The 19632-nt window shown below is 33.5% G+C and overlaps 1 protein-coding gene across 2 annotated transcripts in view; it reads right to left on the reverse strand.

Annotated features, from left to right (window-relative positions):
* Positions 1–15425, reverse strand: part of LOC135127663 (uncharacterized) — a 34845-nt gene extending 19420 nt beyond the window's left edge. For both annotated transcript variants that reach the window (XM_064054194.1, XM_064054193.1), the window contains exons 1-2: positions 14569–15425; positions 10690–10839 (exon numbers count right to left, since the gene is read on the reverse strand). In XM_064054194.1, coding sequence (XP_063910264.1) covers positions 10690–10764 — 75 coding nt within the window. In that variant the 5' untranslated portion in view covers positions 10765–10839; positions 14569–15425. The remainder of the gene's footprint in view (positions 1–10689; positions 10840–14568) is intronic.
* Between the last annotated feature and the right edge of the window lie 4207 nt (positions 15426–19632).

Genomic DNA, 19632 nt, shown 5'->3' on the forward strand with positions numbered 1-19632 from the left:
AAAGCGCAATCAAGTCTGGATTTATATCAACGTAACCAGCGGGGGAATCGATTAGAGTTTATCCGAATTTTATACATTTTTATGAGACCAAATCTCTATAAACATACACATTTAGTTACGTCGAACTGAGTTTTTCCAACCGGACTGTTTACTGTGAAAATTGTAAAATTTATTTTAAAAATTATTTTTCAAAACGTATATTTTGTAATAGCGTAATGTTTTGTCGTTCGATTAGCTATTGTCGCTATACCTAGTTTAAACAATAAATAATAAATCAAATTTCACAGTCGAAGTATTTTGTTTAATGTCAACATTGTGTTCCATTGTTATAAGCGGCGGTTTTCCAATTTGTGCCACATTCATTCTTACTTACAAATAATTCAAACTGGCATAGTGATGTAAAATTTTAAATGTAATTTAAGTTGTTATTATTATGATATATGATTGTTTTTGTCCAAAATACGTGAAATAAATTTAGTAAACCGCAATATAATTTTGAAAATAATTAGATAAACCCTTTTGTTGGTATGGAAATTCTGAGCTCTATTCAAACCTACTGGTTCCCAAAATTGGCAAATTAATGTTATTATTATTTTTTTTAATATTTTTTATTAAATTAGAAACGCCATTCCAATTTTTTTTGTTCGCTCCCGCGTTGATTGATCTCTAAACCCTTTGTTGGAAACTTCAACTTTGTCAGGAATGTATTTGAGCTGCTTTATTTATAACGAAAAGATACAAAGCGAATGGTTTCTATTCAAACGCATTGTTAGAATAAGTGGAACTTATAAGAATTTTAACAAAAGTTAACTATAAGGGTATTTTAGAAACACGCTTTCAACCAAATCAAGGAAACGAGTTTAATAACACCATTATGTAGTGACAAACTAAAGAAATATTTCTTTGCGGTACATTATATCGTAACAAAGACAGAATAATTATGCTTGGGGCTTGTTTGGCACGAAGGGTCTATTTACAAACTTGGTTTGTGTACTAATCATTATTTCCGTATCGATTAAGGTTTCGTAGCAATTTTGGAGGTGAACCAAAAGATACTCCACACCTTAAAGCTGTCGCAGCGGTAGAACAAGGCTTTGTATCTCTAACTTTTCCACATTTTGGTTTAATGGGCGAAAACGGAAATAGTCGTGAAGCAACTTCCACAATAACAACCCCCTTACGAGAATTGGTGCGAAAAGAAAGACAAGATTTCTAAATATTATGACGCTTTGCCTCTTTCATAAAACCAATTTAACAACGTTTTGTCGCCTTTCGCCCCAATCTTTTTATTCCATTTGTGACTTTTCGCCGGAATGTATAATTAGTTGCAGCAGTTTGACACTGTGGGAATATTATAGCAGAACGTTATTTTCAGAAGTGACATTTAAGTTAATGTTAATTTCCACCCACCAGACTCGGTGTTGAGACAAACACTTATACTCCCACAACGTCGTGGATTTTAGATGCTAGCAGCTGTCTCAAGAATCCAATAACGAGCCACTCTCTTCAGAAAAAAAGTCCGTTAAAATACATGCGAAACCACTAAAATATGAAAAAAATGTGGAAACGCTGATTACGAAATGATAAATATCCGATTGGAGTTAATTAAACCAATTTTCTTTTCTCTCATAATGACGAAAGTGCTGTAATTTTAACTCCTCAAAAACAGAGTTTGCAGTATTAATAAAAGCCTGTTATTCCTCGTTTCTGCTCGACTGCAAAATTGGCAATTCAGCTTTCTTTGCAATTATACCAGCACGATATGAAAGGAAAAGGGAGAAAATAAAAACCTTTTCTTCTTGTATCGTCTGCAATTTTCTGTCGTTGCATATCGTAAGATTCTCATAGAGAATTATATTCGTTCACTGATGATCTCACTTCAGATGTCTTATTTTTCCTTGCTCGGAGCGAAGATGTTGTGATAGATTATTCCGTTGGTTGACATTAAAATAAAACTGTTGAAAAGCAGGAGAGAATTTTAACGCTAACAGCATTTAGGGGAGGAGCGTTGTCGTGTCGAGACTGAAATCTGCTTGTCAGATGCGATCATTTCAACTGGAATACAAATTCTTTCCGGCCTTTTTTAATTACGACTTGCAGATACATGTGCTAAAGTTCTTCACTCGTGTCACTTCGGATAACGCAATCTATTTTCGTTCGTATGACAGAACAGTAACAGATAGATAAAATACAATATTTAATAATACCTGTCTGACGCACGCAAATATTAGATCTTCAAATAAAATGTATCCGTAATAAATCTTTCGGAGTTAGTCAACCATATGATGTCATAAATTGGCAAAACTCGGTTTTGCTTTGTCACATCGATGGAGAAGAGTGAATATTTGTTTAATTAGAGGGCTGGACTTTGATCAGTGTCGCATAAATCTAAATCAGTCAAGGTTATCGCGTATCAGATAAGCATACTTCTTTTGGTGAGCGATGATAATAATTTTTTTATTTCTGTTTGATAGATATCAATCTGTAATTGATTTTACACATTGCACACAAATGTTTTTTTACAAATGTTCGAAATATACAACGTTCCAAATATTTTCCATGCTTAGGAAGGTCTTAAAAGTGATAATTACTAAGTGAAAAATAAATTAAGTTAAATGTGTTCCCTTTATTAATGAAACGAAATTTCAAAGCAATCGAATTGATTCATTCTGAATTAGTTTCTTCTCTTGACAAAAATGAAACTCGAATTAAGCACGTACAAGAAAAAAAATTACTTTTAATAGATTTCTTTAAATCTTTCAGTTAACACTGACAGCTGGTTTCGCTTTCTCTCTTCGAGAAATGTAAATATATTTTACTTATAAATTTTCTGAGAAGCGATGACATTTAAATATTACTTTTTAATATGAGCTGTAAAAGCTTGAAATACTTTAATATCTTTCGTCTTTTAATTAAATTCTATTCAGCTGGAAAATATTCCTAACTAAAATATCACTCCGTATTAAAATAACTCACAGAATTCACTAGGGTGAAGGCTAAATTAATAATTTCACGTTTTATAAATGGTATTGCTGTTCTTCTATTAATACCCTCGAGGGAAATCTTTAAGGTAAATGGTTTTATCTGGAGATCCAAAAATAACACTTTTGGAAATTTATTTAAAAATTTGTGGTTTACATACATAATGGATCACGGACTCTCGTTTTATTTAAATAAAATAAAATCATGTATTAATTTTTCATCAAAACCTTCATGAAAAATAAAGCTCTGGGTAAAGTTAGATCGAGGAAAAATGTTCACGAATTTATCTCAACCGCTGTAAGGTAGTTCGGTGTAATTATTGAGGGTGACCTGGAAAAGGTCGGGGCACACGTTAAGTTTCAGCCCTTAATTCAGTGGTATTAGTCTGAGATCAGTTAAAGGAAAGCACGTTGAAATGTAATTGTCCACTCAGACGTGTAGTAAAAACCGTCTTGTATAAAAACACACAAAAATAAAATTTTAGTGGTGGTTTACGGGTACAGTACATGCGTAAAACATACCGAATTTGTGTACGTCGAGTCATAACACTAAACTATCGAGTGAATTTTTAAAATTTCAGCTCTAGTTACCCTTGGGGTTTACATCAACAGTGAAATTGACGTAAGTGTTATGGGTAACTAGAGCATAAATTTAAACAATCACCCGATATAATAACGATAATAGTAAAATAAACATTGTCTGGTGAAATAGTTAGTGGTATAGTGTTAAATCGACGATATATTTTTTAAACAAGCAAACTTTCCCACTAGTCCTATTTTTGCTAGTCAGCTGGTATATAGTTGCTTGTGTTGGTTGCACATTTCAAGGAAAACTCTTCACTATCAACAAAATTGTTATTCCATTTCAACGCTGCACCGGCGATAAACTCCTCGTTGAATACGACATTAGGAGCTTTTAGCGTATTTATCTCATTACCGTAATCAAGTTTCCGAACAGCGTCCCAACAAGACGAACACAAGTCCTGACATTTAAAACAAACCCAATTCTCCGTCCACATCGCCAGAAAGATTTGTACAATTTGCCATTTCAGCAATTTTCACACACGCCAACTTAGTAAATCGTCAATTTAAGGTCGGTCTCGGATCTTCCTTAATGATACAACAGAAATGACGTTCTGCTCTACCGCAGAAATAAATTTTTATATTATAGGATAAGTTCGATATAGGAATTTTATCGGTGGAGGAACATAACGTTGCGGAGTCGAAAGTATTTTCTGAAAGCGTTAAACGCCGTAGCGACATCACATTTAATGCGCGCCCATAAATTTTGGACACGTAAATGGTAGTATTTGTCAGGGTTTTTCGACGATTTTTTCAAGGAGGCTTGGTGGAATTTGTTCTTTAGTTCTAATAGTTTTTTGAGTTGGTATTGACGAAACACAAACGTGTCGGAGCAGGCAGGGAGGTAAATAATTAAACTTTTGAATACTAAGTTCTGTTTTCCGTTTAGTGGATTTAAAGCATTACATTTGTCACAAAGACGCAATGCAGTGTGCAATTCCGCAGGCGTTTACGTCGTGCGGATTTATTTTGTTTATTGCGAAGGATTTATAATCACCCAATGCAACAGTGTGTTATATAAGGGTATTGTGGTGTGATACAAAGGGTATTGTGCATATTCATGAATTAGCTAACACGGTAAAGGATTATGCAATCTAAACAAAAACGGATTGAATTAAATTCCCTCAAATAAATAACTAAATACAAGATCCTGGGCGATATTTTCATAACAAGGGATGATGGGGCTTTGTAAATAAATTAGAACTAATCAATAATTTCACGTAATGCTTATTAGAAGCTCGTGAAACCGTATTTGGTTACAACTTAGAAGCTTTTAAACACTATAAAAACATCACTGTATTAGTTCTAATCAGCTAAGGTTTAACTCGGATTCCCTGATGTCTTAGTTACTTAAGAAGTAAATTGGAACCGGTTTGTTAAATTTAACTATTTATCGTCGTCCTGTTATCTTATTTGGATTATGGAGACAGGAAAATCGCAGGATAATTTTGATTTCTGATGACTCTGTGCACATGGTTTATATTTTGTTGATGAAATACCCTTTTATGTTTCATGTCGTTAATTATTTTTAAAAATAATAAAGAGGATTTAAATTTTATTTATATCAAGCCCTGTTTGCATCGTTACGTAAGTTAAGTAATCCCAGCTTTAGGATTCTTTGTGGAATAGACGGCAAAAAGACCCTTGTGTGACAACACATTAAGGAAGAACCATTGCTTTGAAGTTTTCAGAATTTCTAAGATTAAGCCAAATAGGAGTATTTTTATACACTTTGAAGATCACACACAGCGTGGTCGGTCATTCTATGAAGAACAAAAACTAATAATGTTGTTGAATCTAAACGTCGACGGCTAATGATACAGTGATATATCTCTATTAATATCTAACTAATCAACGATTGGAATTAGTGCTTCGAACCTGGATATTGTCTAGCACGTAGGTTATGTCCTTCTCTTTCTACACGAAATAGAGCAATTTATGGTTTCTTCTAACAGTTTTACAATACTTTCTAAAGAATTAAGAAATTCGCTTACGTTTTTCAGTAATTTTACTTAATAAAATCACGTGTGACAAATCAACTTATTTTTAGGAAATTCAGAAATAGATAATCACGTTTACGCCAAAATAGAAAGAACAAAATTAGAATCACGTGTACGAGAGCTACCATCGATTTGTCCGATTATGTAAATTGAAGAATCGAATGGAGCCACATGTGTGTACCTAACCACAAATGCACGTTTTATTCAAATTGCGAAAATTGTATCTCATCCATCTTGATGGGATTATTACTACATACTTCAACACAACCCTTACCGTTGTTATTTATTTAGTCGAAACTTCATCGCTCTCCAAATCGAGAGAGGCAACCAAATTAGAACAACACACAGAAAGTTGTTCCCATACAATACAATATTTATCCATTACGTCAATGTCCATCCCAACGAAGGGAACCTTCCCGAAGGCAAATAATAATAGTCCAAATACTAATCCAAACAAAAATTGTACGCTTGCAAAAAATAGAATGCCTTCATTATTCCGAAGGAAAACGTCAGCCGAACGTAACATGTCCAATTTTTATCCTTGTTATAAGGGGATGGGTACATAAACAGAATGTCATCACGTGTTCCTATTACGCTAACAAAGAGATATTTCCTTTTTTCACAAATGTCGACCATAATTAAAATCTGTTGGCGTTTTTTAATAAGACGTGAGAAATGTTAGCCTCCCGGTGCAATAAAATAACTCCGCAGGTATCTTTGAAACGTAAAATGCAAATAACGCCTTAAATTTAATTGGATTTTTAACTCTGTGAAATTTAATTACCGTTGAAAATTAAATATTGATTTTAGGGTAATTAAGAAAAACTAAATAAAATCTATTCTGAGGTAGGGTCGGCACGCAATTATCAGCACCTGCCTGTGAGGGTTAACGTGTTCATTTGACAGAATGGCGGAGGCGCCGGGCCATTTGATATTCGCTTTAAAAACTTAAATTGGCAGATGCATCCGATCAGCATTTATAATTATGTTCGTGCTTGTTCACAAACGAGTAAACATTTGCCGCCAATCACCTACGTTGCCGCGGTAAATTGTCATCTCTCGATTTTCTAATTACTCCCAGAAACAACAATCGGATGAAAATTGCGCATCGACTAATTTAAAGTTTGATGGAAGGTTGTTTAGTGCGGTAAACAGCAAACACTATGTATGGTAATAAGCTTCTGGTTTGTACTGATATCACTTGATTTATTCAACGCTTCTTGTCATTTTCATTAATGTATTCTATGTAATGAATTTCGATTGCGATATAAAAATTACACAGTTACTGACAGTTGATAGAACGAGTGCTTTTCGAGATAACAAATTATGTTGCTTTTTTCAATCTGTGCGAGTAATTAACTTGTTTTATGGAACGTAAGTGGAGTGGTCCTGATTTTAACAATAGAAAATGAATTTGTCGGCTTTTTGGTAATTAATGGGTGGACTGATTAATGGAAACTTGTCAAGTGGTGCAAAGATTAGATTAAAGAAATATGGAGGAGTGAAATGGGTTGGAAAGTGCCGATGTGGGCATTATTTTTGAAAAGTCGAGTTAAAATTTTAACACGCCCGATTAAACCTTGTTAAAATTAATCGATATTACAAAAATAAATTGTTATTAGATTCGGTGTATCTGCGTTTCGTCGGTTTACACTAATTTTTATTTATTGCTTTTGTATTGATTTTAAGTTGTTTCTAATAATGGAAGTGCGCGTTTCTGTCACTAGGGAGGTCCTCATACTTTTAGTTTTATTTGAGATGAGAATATACGTATTCCCATAACACGACCATGTATAATTTATTGGCGATACATTTGAAAAATGTTCGCATACTTTGAACCTGAGATGTTTAGTTTGTTATGATTATATTCATAAACTTGGGATGATTTATTTCAGTATAAATATATTTCAAAATGTTTTGATTTTGTTGACGTCAGATATTAAATCAAAATGGGCGGCATTAAACTTTTAGAGTATAAATCATGCATCAAATACGTCATTTCAGTGGAAATTTTAACTGAAACTTTATTTCCGGGTTGATTTTATGTATAAAAGGCTTTTGTTCCAACTTTCAGATGCAGGGCGCTGAAGTCATTTAAAATTAAACGTAAAACAGGTAATTTAGGCGATTTTGCAGAGTTGCAGAATTCTAGTCTTTTTCTACAAATTACCGTTGAGGATTTTCGTTTAAGTTAAAAAAAAATCAAATTGATGCTGATAAATAATAATTGCTGTGTATAATATAGCAGTGCCAAAGTAATTGTGATTGATGTTCGGGAACTACGTTAATTGTTAGGGGACTTGATTGCATTTTGACATCGTGTACCTCTTACGTTTAATTCCAGATTCGATTATAGACCTTCCAATTGTTAGCAACTCCGTCATTGGCGATAATTATGAACCATCCTTCTGCTCGCTGCTTACGAAACCATGCAAAATCATTAAATTACAATGCTAGAACGAGACTTCAAAGTCTCTTCGTGCCTTATTGAACCATCCGTACCGTTCCGTCGAAAATTTAAATAAGTTCTTGATTGATATTGGTTAAAGAGCTTGCCAGAAACTATCACACCCGAAATCAGTTTCAAACAACTCATTATAGCTATCGCCGAACATATTCTCACATGATAGATTCACTTTGCCGCAAACAAAGCGTTTACATCAATTTGTCTTGTCATTAGATATCAGACGACGTGCGTTACACTCGACTGCATGTAACAGGATCCATTTTTTTCAAATTTTTTCCTAGATTTTTTTTTCATATTTTTGTTTACGCTCGCGCTCGAAGAACATCAAGGGATGAATGTTGGACATTAATACTGTCTGTCAGAATCGGGAGATACATTATTTTTTGCAGATGTATAGTTGATACGCCATACATTGTGTTCTATTGTTGGGCGTCGCTTGTCGACAGAACTACTAAACAAGAAATTATACTCGAGATAAATATCAAGAAATAAGAGCCGAGACTCGTGTTGCACACTTTGTTCTTGGCAGGTTATTGTATTTCACAATGGGTGAGTTTAAATGCCAGGGTTTGGATTTTGCAGTAGGTGAAAAATGTGCCAACCTACTTAAACTGTAATTGCAATTTAGTTAATTGAGTGCTTTTTGGGGAAAGTTTAATCTGGTTGCATTATTTTAGCGCACGCAAAATATTCATCATTGCTGGGGTTGGGTACGTGGGCGGGGGTTGACGCGTAAAATATTGCTATCCTCTTTTTGTATTGTATGAATAATTGCTAACATGAAGAAAGTAATTTGGCATATTTTTTAACGCCAGTTTAAACGATTAATTAAATTTACGATTGGGGAGAGTTTTGAAAACGTAAGGTTTGTCGCGAATTAGTCCACATATTCCAAAACCACTGTCTTTTGTTTCTACTTATTATTATGTTGCATATTTTATGGTAATGAATATGATGGTGCATGCTCGTTCACGTTTCTCTAAAATGAACAAATTATAAAATTAATGAAATATAAAACAGTGGCGATATAAATTCAGAATTCGACCTCATAATTCATGTAATTTCCATATCCAAATCTAAATGAATTCAAAAGAGTCAGTGAACAGACATATCTGAAATGGAACAGCATTTAATGTAGGTTGATTTCTTGATATTTAAATTGACTTTTTTGCTTATTTTGTCGACATGATTATTACTCAGAACAGAATTCACAGCGCTCTTAACCATTCCGAATATCGAAGTACTGAATATTTTCATCTGAACTACGTATTCCATTTCCTAGCAATTTCGTCATGTTTCCCTTTTAGATGGTAAACGATATCATAAGATCATTTTAAATATATCATCGTTGTATTTGCAGTAAACAATCAAATCTAGTAGACACTACAAGAAAAATTCAAAAACTTATTTCCAACAGTAATAAATGGCGTGACGGTTTGTCAAGGAATCATAATTCAATCAACATAATTTTATTTGTTCAAATTTTCCTTGATTACCAAGGGCTGCGTTAATTACGGATAGAATAAGTCTTGCAAATTAAGGCCAACAAGAAAGTAATTTGTTCAACGTCCAACTTCAAACAAAAAAAATTGAAAGGATGTTGGGCTGATCAAATGGAAAATATTCTTTTGTTATTAAGGATGAACTAACTTTTTAACATTGTTTGAAATTACTGAATGCAATTAAGGGTGATAAATTCATTTACTTCTCCTGGTTTTCGATTCTCGCTTTAATTTTTCTCGCACCGAGTCTAGAAATCATCTGAATAATGCAAGTTTACCATCACCGTGATGAATTCAGTAAAACTTTTTCCATTTTTCAGCGAAATTGTGTTTCTCTGTAATATCGAGCAAAGCATCAAAACGGTAGTATCGAACCATGCGATTCCGAACAGCAGGTCGTCTGTCCCTCGGGAATCAAACATTTTCCCAATTTGACTCCACATTATGTTGTTTAGTGTGTCTGTGGAAGTAAACGCAGCAAGAAGCAAAAAGTGAAAAATAAAATAATTAGAAAAAAACTTTTCTGTAGTTGAAATTGTGTGTCGGTTTATCACCCACGCGAAATCGTAATAGGGTAATAAATTAGATAAAACAGAAATAAAACTCGGTTACTTGGTTAGGGCGATAATTGTAATTCTATTAAGATAAATCTACTCGGGTTATTTGGTCGCGTTTATTTCCAGATTCCTACGGGTCGAATTTCTCGAGAAATGAAATCGACGAGAGGTTTTACTGGCGTTTGAGTATTTGAGGTGTCCTTTTACGAGATTTTGGTACGATTCTCGGTTGTTTCAGAACTATTTAAAAAGTGGGTGGTGGATGTTAGAGACAAAGGAATAAAGGAAACGATAATTTCCAATGAAATAACCATTCCTCCAAAAGGCAAACGCTCATTTTTTCCTCCCTTTCATTAAAACTGGCAAATAATTTGCAGCAGAATTACGTTCGAATGCGTCCGAAATTGCTCAAAGTTTCCTCAAATATTTACCGGTGATTCCTGTAGCCATCAACTTTTCACCAACGGGACGATGTAATTACTCAGAAACTTTTCGACAAACTTAAACATTTCATCAAGCTTATTGTAAATAAATAATTGGGAGGATCAAAGTTGAGAAAAGTTTAAAAATAAGTTCTCTTTTTAATTACAAGTTACTTACGGCAGTATAGAAGCCACAGGCGAAGCTCCCTTTTCGTACTGACCTCCAACAACACCACGAGTGTAAAATGGCCATATTTTGATGTCTTCACTTCATTGTTCGATGATTTTAATAGACTTTGAAAGGGAGTTCTCGGTTGATTGGTGTCGGCTGAAAATAACAGAATGCAACTTCAGACAGGAAGTTCGGAAACAAAGAAGGAAAACTGACTTTAAAAGGTTCATTAATGTTTGCAAGAATTATTGCTGACGTTAATCACCCGACTTTGAGCGGCCTTAATGTAAATGTTTGTTGCCGACGATGGCTGGACTATTTTAGGAATCTGCGCTACAAAATGCTGCATCCTCATGTATTTTTAATACTGTTAAAGTTTTAAAAAATTTGTCGTACCTACTGGAGATTTTTTTTCCTGTCGTTGTTTATTTAACCTTGCCAACATGTTCTTCGTGCATGCGATGAAGATGAAAGCGTGTTTATACCTGCCTGCTTCGGTGTTAAATCATCTGGAGCTCATAAATTTAAATATTTAGCAGCTGCTGGAACTTTTTAGGGTAATTTATCCTAGAACTATAATTACTTTACAGGCGCGTTAAGGCGTGGAGATTATTTTTGAATTAGCTACTTATAAGTTTTGGATTATTTTTAACATTTCAACTTGGTACATTTTGTATGAAATGTGTTCACTTTTTTATGGGGTGAGTTTGATCCATTTATGAGAAGTTGGCGTTAATTAAAACTTTCCTTTTAAATTATTTATAAAATTTTAACGCAGTGTAATGTAGTATGGTAACTTCGAGAGTTTCTTTATTACTTACATTGGGTTAAAGTATAAACGTAAAATGACTTATTCAGAGCGTTATTTATTATTAAAACGTCCACACCGAGGAGTAAAACCAAAAAAAGTTGGCAAAATAATTTGATTTATGCGATGTAATGAATGTTTTTTTAATGAAATGTCAAAAGAAAATTTATTGTCAATTTTTGTTGAAAAAGTTAATCGTATTGCTACATAATGTATAATTTCAGATTTGTTGTCGATAAAATTCACTCCATAAATTAGTATATGTCCACATTTGATGTTTGTGAATAAAAGCACGGACTTTCAGACACCGTGTTCGCATTGATTTTATGAAAACCTATTTTGTTTGGACTACTGTTTTTTTTCAGTTATAGCTAGCAGCTAGAACATTATTTGAAACCTCAAAAGCACTCGTCTATTTTAATAATTCAGTTGCTTTAATGGATGTTTACCATTGAAAATTCAACAAAGCTTTAAATTTTCATATTTCAATGATTCAGTTTAGTGCTTTGTGGCATATTTATTCTAATTTGTAAGTTACTTGTTCAAATACCAATTAGAAAAAAAAAACAAAGGCAATAAACCTTAATGTTATACATACAATATTTATACATAGCGCGAAAAACAATTTCAATAAATATTCGAGAAGGCAGCTACACACGTCAGAGCAAGTATAATGTCCCTTTTAAACGGCATACAACTCAGGAAACTGGAAAATTATTTACTAACTGTGTTAAAGTTATGAATTTTTCCAACTAAAGAGAATAAAAACTTGGAGTAAAATGCTGCGGAGCTAATTAAGATGCTAGGAGAGAAGAAAAATGTAGAAAATATATAGCTCCCAAGAGGTTTATGTATTCATTTGTTTTGTAATAAATACGGATTTTTTTTACACAAATTCAGGTCTAAATAGTAAATAATAGTAATAATAATACTTTATTGCGTTACCATACTTGGTTTCAGCTCGTCAAAGCCAAACTAAAAAACATATGCCTATGTATAATCTAAAACCAATGTGAATATGACGGAACGAAACCCACAAGACGGTAATCTAATTTTAATTTCCGTTTATCACCACAATATCACTACTAGCCACAGTATCCCAAAAATTTTAACAATTATGATAGTCACACAAATCAATAGGTACCACTTGCGGTGGAAGATTCAGGAGACATAACGAGTTTAAAGTTCTCCTATTCTTATTAATGATTCAGACGTATTTGTTTGTTTGTATTTTAAAAACGAAGGAAAACATATTCGATTGAATTTCGATTAATGATTTTCCATTTTTAAAAATATTTTTCCTATTGTTCGTTCCACTTTGTTTTGCCAGCGTACAAAACCCCTAGGCAATGCATTTTATATGGGAGAATTGGAGCGGTGTTGTCAGTTTATAAGTATATGAATCTTACAAAAATTATAAAGTTTTGGTCATTCCGTTTCTATGCGTGTTAAATTTTTAAAAAAATAAAGGTAACCAATAAGAGGTTTGAAATCAAATCAAGCGTCAAAGAATGCGTCAATGCGACATATCTCAGTTAATGCCGCATCCAGAAAAAATTTAAAGACACTACTGTTAAAAAAAAGACAAAATTTTGAATAGTTTTTAGATATGTCGTGATAAAAACCAAAATTATGAAAATTGACGAAATAGTTAATTCCATTTATTATGAATTTTATTGGTGTGATTAAATGTTGCTAAAGATTTTCAAGTATAAGAAAATTTCTAATATTTCCGCTATAAAAAAAAATCAATACGGTGTTCATAAGAAACAATAAAATCAATGCTTGTTACCCCGAATTTTAGCCGGTAAAGATGTAATTAACAACTCCCCGAATGCTTCGTGTAATCTGATATCTTGGCATGAAGTACAAAATTAATTATTTATTCGCAAAATAATTTGAATTTGTAAAAATTAAGAGTTTCTTAGTTTTCCAAAATTGTTTCCCATTAACAAAATCGATCTTCTCTCTGTTCGAAATTTTGTGAAAGTAGTAACTTGTTTAGAATTTATTATTGGAATACTCAGTATTAAGACACATTTACTCCAGCAGGAATTTAATAACACGTTTTTGATTTGATTTTTATAAAAAAAATATTATTAAATACACATTTAATGAAAGTATTCGTTGACGTACATGCGATATTAGTCAGGTGCGAGGCGGAAATGATTTGCATAAATATTGTTACATATTTTTATTATTTTGTTGTTTAAGGTCGTGTTGGGCAGCGCGCTGAAATCTGGAAGCGGCGACAATTTGTTTTACAAGCAGCAGATGGTCGGTAAGTGACCCATTCAATTTTTGCCCAAAAATCGATTCCACAATTATTTTAGGAATAGTATGTATTAAAAAAATAAAAATATACCATTCCGTGATTACCCAAAATCAAAACCCAAATCTTGCGTTTAGAAACCCCACATCGTTAAATTCTACGGTTTTTTTTAATTCTTTACGGAAATGGTTACAGTTTAAATTAAAATAATACAATTTTTAAAATCTCGACCGTCTAATTTTCTGCTATGTAATAACATTTTTTTTCTACAAAGTTAAAATTTAAAAGTTTTTTTACACAGCATTATGATAATGTGATGTTAAATTTTTGCCTTTGGTTATTTTTTTCCTATTTTTTTGTTTTCAGGGTATTTTCATAAAAATTCATTTTGTGTTAATGTCTGCTCTGGAGAAAGAATGTATTTTACGACTTTTGAACTCCAGTTACAAAACAGTTATCACGTTTCTTATTACAAAAACTTTCCAGTGAAATGCCACACGATAGGTAGCCACATTGCAAATAATAGAAGTGGTAGGGGCAACTAGAACTAGGTAACCCTAGAAACGTGGTTGCTACGTTTGCACTGAAATAATACCTGTACAATTACAATGACCTGAAGGACATTATTTGTATGAAACTCTTGTCATACCAAACGAAGGTATTAATTGGTTGAATTTTAATAAAATAAATGTTTACATGTTTAACAAAATTATTAAACACTTGCATTAATTCGTTTTATTAAATTTTATCAACCGATTTTTTTTAAATAGTAATAAAAAAAAATTGTAACATTTATTAAAATTACCGTAACGTCGAGACAGTGCCACCGTCTACATGGTCTAACTCCTTCAGTCCTCTTCAGCCCATTCCAGCGGAACGTCTCGACCGGTCCGTTTCTCTCATCAACTTTGAAACACACGTGTTTTTCAGCAAGAGCAGAGTTTCAGTCGGCGGCACGGGAAATCTGACGGGCCACTGAAACCGCCGTCACAGCAGCAAACTGCTATATCCACGATCCAGTCCTGAAACAAATTTAACAAGCGCATGCTTACGCCGCAGGTGGTTGAAACCGAACGAGTAGCGCTAGTTCAACTATTTCCTCGAAAACGTTATCTGGAGTAATCCAAGATGACCGTGATTTTCACTAGGGACTTTGCGGTACATTCCCTTAATTTTATTACCAGAATGGTTTAATATAATCGGAGGATTTAATCTTACCCTGGCGGTCCTCAAAGGCTGTAATGGTTACGACGAGAGATAAGTTCGACCTGAGTTATGGACGGGTGGTTCTACTAGGTTGGGTTGCCATTGTTATATTGTTAGTAATTGTTAAATTCCAGATAATTCGAACTCGTTATTTCGTTGCGAATGCAGCGTTCGTGTTAGTGTTTCGCGAAATTTTCACAGTTGTTGGAATTACAATTCCTCGGTGATTAAAAAGTGATTATTGAGTCTACTGCGTTAATTTAGCTTTTGGTGGAATTTTGTCGGTGTCGGAAACTGTATACCTAGAGATAATTACGCCCTCATTCCGAATTCGATTTGTTAAAGAAGGTATTCGACAACTCAATTTTCACCAGCGTTTAGTCGTTTCTGTTTACTTAAGTGTAGCTTCATCGATAATATTACAGTTTGTTTAGAGAAGCTGAGTACAGCGATTAACAGTTTGACAGTAAATACGAATATTGTGGATTTTGTATCACAAGAAAGTAAAATGATTAGTTCAAATATTTTGCTTTCGGGTTTCATCAAATCTAACTCATTTGTTTACTTTAAGGTTATCAAAGCTGTCTAGAAATTTTTCTGTAAACGGTGGAAGTTAATAAGTAAAGTTTCAATTTGATTCAAAAACTAATTTCCATCCTGGTTGTGCAGATACGTTTCTTACTGACACTAATCCTGCCTTGCCAGCGAAAGCTCAAAGAAATGACATACTGAGTTTTAACAATCCTCGTATACATGTGGGTTGAATCCCATTTCATATTATGTAGACTTAAATGGCTTAAAACGGAAGTTTAAATAGGGCTTTGTCAAGAGAAATTTTGTGAAATTTTAATTGTCAAATCCGGTTATCATTTCAATTTTGAAAATTTAACCTGTCAGTGAATTTAATGCTTTTGTCGACCAAAGTTTGATTTGAATTAGCTACATATTTCGTTGTAAGTAAAAAACATCTTACGACTTACCCCTTGAAAAGCTGTAGTTCAAAGGTGAATCTTTGGAAACCTATTGTTTCATGTTCAATGTAACAACGGTAGTTTATGTATTTTGCTTTATAGCATTGTTTATAAAATTTAACTTTAACTAGGCAATATGTGGTGGAGCATTGTCATGACGAAGAATCACATTTTGAAACTTCCATCTTTTTGTTTTTTGGTTTTTTTTTGCTAACCACACCGTCACCGTATGCGTTGTGAAACAAGCGTGCGAAGTGGTTGTTCCTTACAACGCTACTGACATATACAGGGCTCTTCCATTTCATCATCGAAAAAACCCATTTATTTATCACTCAGTTTTCTTGCTTCAGGGGGCAAAATTTCTGATTAAATTTGAACGACCCTCGTAGTACAAGAAACCTGTAAATTACAGCGAACAAAGAAATATTCAAAGCGAAAAAACGGAGTAAGCGTAACGTTCGGAAAACAACAAAGCAGAATTTTAAAATGACATTCGAATTAGCTTTGTTTCAACTTTTTTCTAAGTGAAAACTCGTGAAGGGCTGGATTTTTGCTGCATCCTGAAATTATTAACTCTACCACTAACTTTTCCTGGGGCTATTTATTTGGATAGGGGCTGTCAATAGTTCGCGCGGATAACATCTTTTAGCCAACTTCCAACATCCCAGAGGAGTCAGTTCGGAAATCCTCGGAACTCATCATCCTCTTCTCCGGTAGTGACAGTACTGATATTTTCTTTCTATGAACGATTATTTTATTACCCATTAATTTAGTCAAAGGAATCAGTACATGAGTTTCGATCGATTCACATATCCTTGAATTCCTTGTTATGTTCTGACTCAATCTAAGTATTATTTATAAATTCAAATGTAAGATCTTCACGTAATTAATTCTAAGTAATAACGGAGTAATTATCTGTTTTAATATTAAATCGCTATAAATACAAATTAGTTGGAAAAAAAACAAGTGGACAAAAAGTGTAAATTACGCTTTGTGTGACAGACGAAAATAAAGAGCCTGCGGTTATATATTTATCATATTAATATTTTTAATTAATATAACCGTATCCTTTCAAGGTAGGAAGCTTTGAATTACTGTTACCTGAAAACGTATTTAGATGTCAAAGCGACAAATCCTTTGTGCTTCCATTGCAGATTCATATTTATTCTAATACGGAATCATCTAATTAAGAATTTAGCTCCCTATCTTTACATTTACCTTTTGAGGTGAGGTTTATTTAACGACAAACATGTTATTGTAACCAAAATACGAATAGACGCATATTTTGCTCATACTTTCCGTATCTAATAACTCATCTGAAAATACCAAATATTCAGAGCTTCACATTTATCCGACTTTTGTGCCTAATAATTACATTATCTTTATCAAAGGCGCATTTGTTGTTTCTTTGTTTTCCGAAATAAACTAGTAATCTGTGCCTAATACGGATTTGGGTACGGTAAAATTTTTTCACTTCTTTGTTCAAACAATGATGGCAAATGTAACATCAAACGTGAAAGTTTAATTAACGTTTACTGCTGCCTCGGTTCTGATTTCTGATTTCCCAGATGACATCATAAACAAATAAATTGGGCGGCAGATAGTTTGTGAATAATTTTCAAAATAAACATCCCTTGTATACATTTTCTTAATTAAATTTTAGCTTCGACGGGCACATTTTCGCGCACACTCACTTAAATAAATAATTTTTGAAGCTTTTCTAAATATTTAACCCGAATCATCCGTCATAAATGTTTCATATAGTTTGTTTTCGCAAATGGCGAGTGGAGGCGGTGTATACAGTTTTTCTAGTTAATACAAATAAAATGTCTTCTATCTCGATGTTTTCGGTGCATTTACACCGCACAGTAATTGTGGGATGGAGCATGTCGCTCAAATCATCTGGATCAAAATCACAACAGAGGTAACGGTGCATGGTTACGGGTAAATAAACCCATATGGTTCATGTAGACGAAAACAAATATCCTTCGATGATATGTCATTACGCGTGTGGGTGTATGCAGTGTTATAAAATAGATAACGACTATATTTAGCCCGGCACCTCCACCAAATTTCCATTAAGCTCCTCAAATCACGGCATTTGTTCGAGTCCTTCGCGATCCTTCCTTGGCCACCACAGAAATCTTTTTTATTTAATTTAGTACCCTTTCATGTCATTTACACCGTTTTAAGCTCTATTTAATTACGGACACGAGACGCGTTTGTTTGTGAATGTGCCACTAAGTAAGGCTTTGCCTTGTTTGCGTCATAGGTCAGAGCCACGGAACTTTAACCCTTTAATCCAAAAATAAGCACGAATGTGTTAAAATAAATGACTCTAGGAAGTGCGTTTGCATAAAAAATTTACTTCACGTAAATGCACTTTAACGGTGATGACAACGTCATCCCGTTAAAGTTAAAAAACGTGTTGCAGGAAATGGACATGCAGGACGAAAATAGCAAACCTACTTCATCGAACAATGTGCCACTAATGGAACGAACTGGAAGTTTTATCAAAATAAATTATCATTGTTGGACTCAAACTTTAGTATAAGAGATTGAGTTGTGTTCTGAACATGACATTTTTTCGCTGATTGATAGAGACTGATGTGTTGTGGCGAGTATTCGTTTAATAATAAAAGAACAACGACGGCGGAATAGAAAAAGTAAATAAATTTTCTAGCATTTCCGATTATCTTTTATCTCAATATTTATTATTAATTATTATAGGAGATTAACAAGTTGTTATTGTTAATGTCACGATATGGTTATTATTGACGTTATTCCGTTTAATTAATCGGTTCTTAGGAACATTATCAGCGCTAATCAGATCAAATAAAGCAAGTTGAATGAACCGCTGATTAAACGGAAAATTTAAGCCGGAAACGTCGTTCTCAAGTCAAAACTAAATCACAATTAAACTTAATTATGTTGTAAGTTTGGCAAGTTATTGAACCGGAAAATCGGCCTTATTATTTTCGTATTTTATTAAAGTTTCGTTCGGGCCATTTAAGTTGGTAGAAGTTAGATAATCTATACCTGCAAAAAAGCTTATTGCATCGATTCCGTTGACGTGGTGTGGATCTTTCACTAAACGTGGCAGTAGCGCTGTAAAAGTTTTTAATTTTGCGCGTTATATCAAAGGGCAATTCACGTTTTAGTGCCATTTACATTCGCCGCTTTGGCTTGCAACGTCGAACATGACTAGATTTGCGATTAAATTTTTTGCTTGCAATTAAACACAGTTTAAAGAGCTCGCGTAACAATGTAGGGATCGTTACGAACAGCGCGTGGTATTTTAGTTTTCACTTTGTGCTATAATGTATGTGTTTGTATGTATGTTCGGCAATACAACACATAAGTTGTTTACTCAAAGTAAATAAAAGTTAACAAGTTCCAAACTGTGTTGTCTCATTTCACCACAAGTGTTCATCGCATCCAACTGGAGTTTTTGTCCAAATAAATGTCGTTGCTAGACTTAAACTTCGGACAAAATAAACTAAATGATCTCTTTTTACATTATTTTCTTTTTAGATCTTTCAAAACGCAACTATTATCGCTTTATTCGTTTATATACGGGAAGTTGTTCGTTTTGGCTGACAAAATAACAAACAACGAAATAACAAATTGGGCGATAAGGCTGATCTCATGTGATGAAAAATTTGCATTACACGTATTGTGATTGAGATAAT

This window comes from Zophobas morio, unplaced genomic scaffold (genome assembly GCF_036711695.1).
Source record: "Zophobas morio isolate AGI-343-1 ecotype UQ-CSIRO unplaced genomic scaffold, CSIRO_AGI_Zmor_V1 ptg000012l, whole genome shotgun sequence".
Classification (NCBI taxonomy): Eukaryota; Metazoa; Arthropoda; class Insecta; order Coleoptera; family Tenebrionidae; genus Zophobas; species Zophobas morio.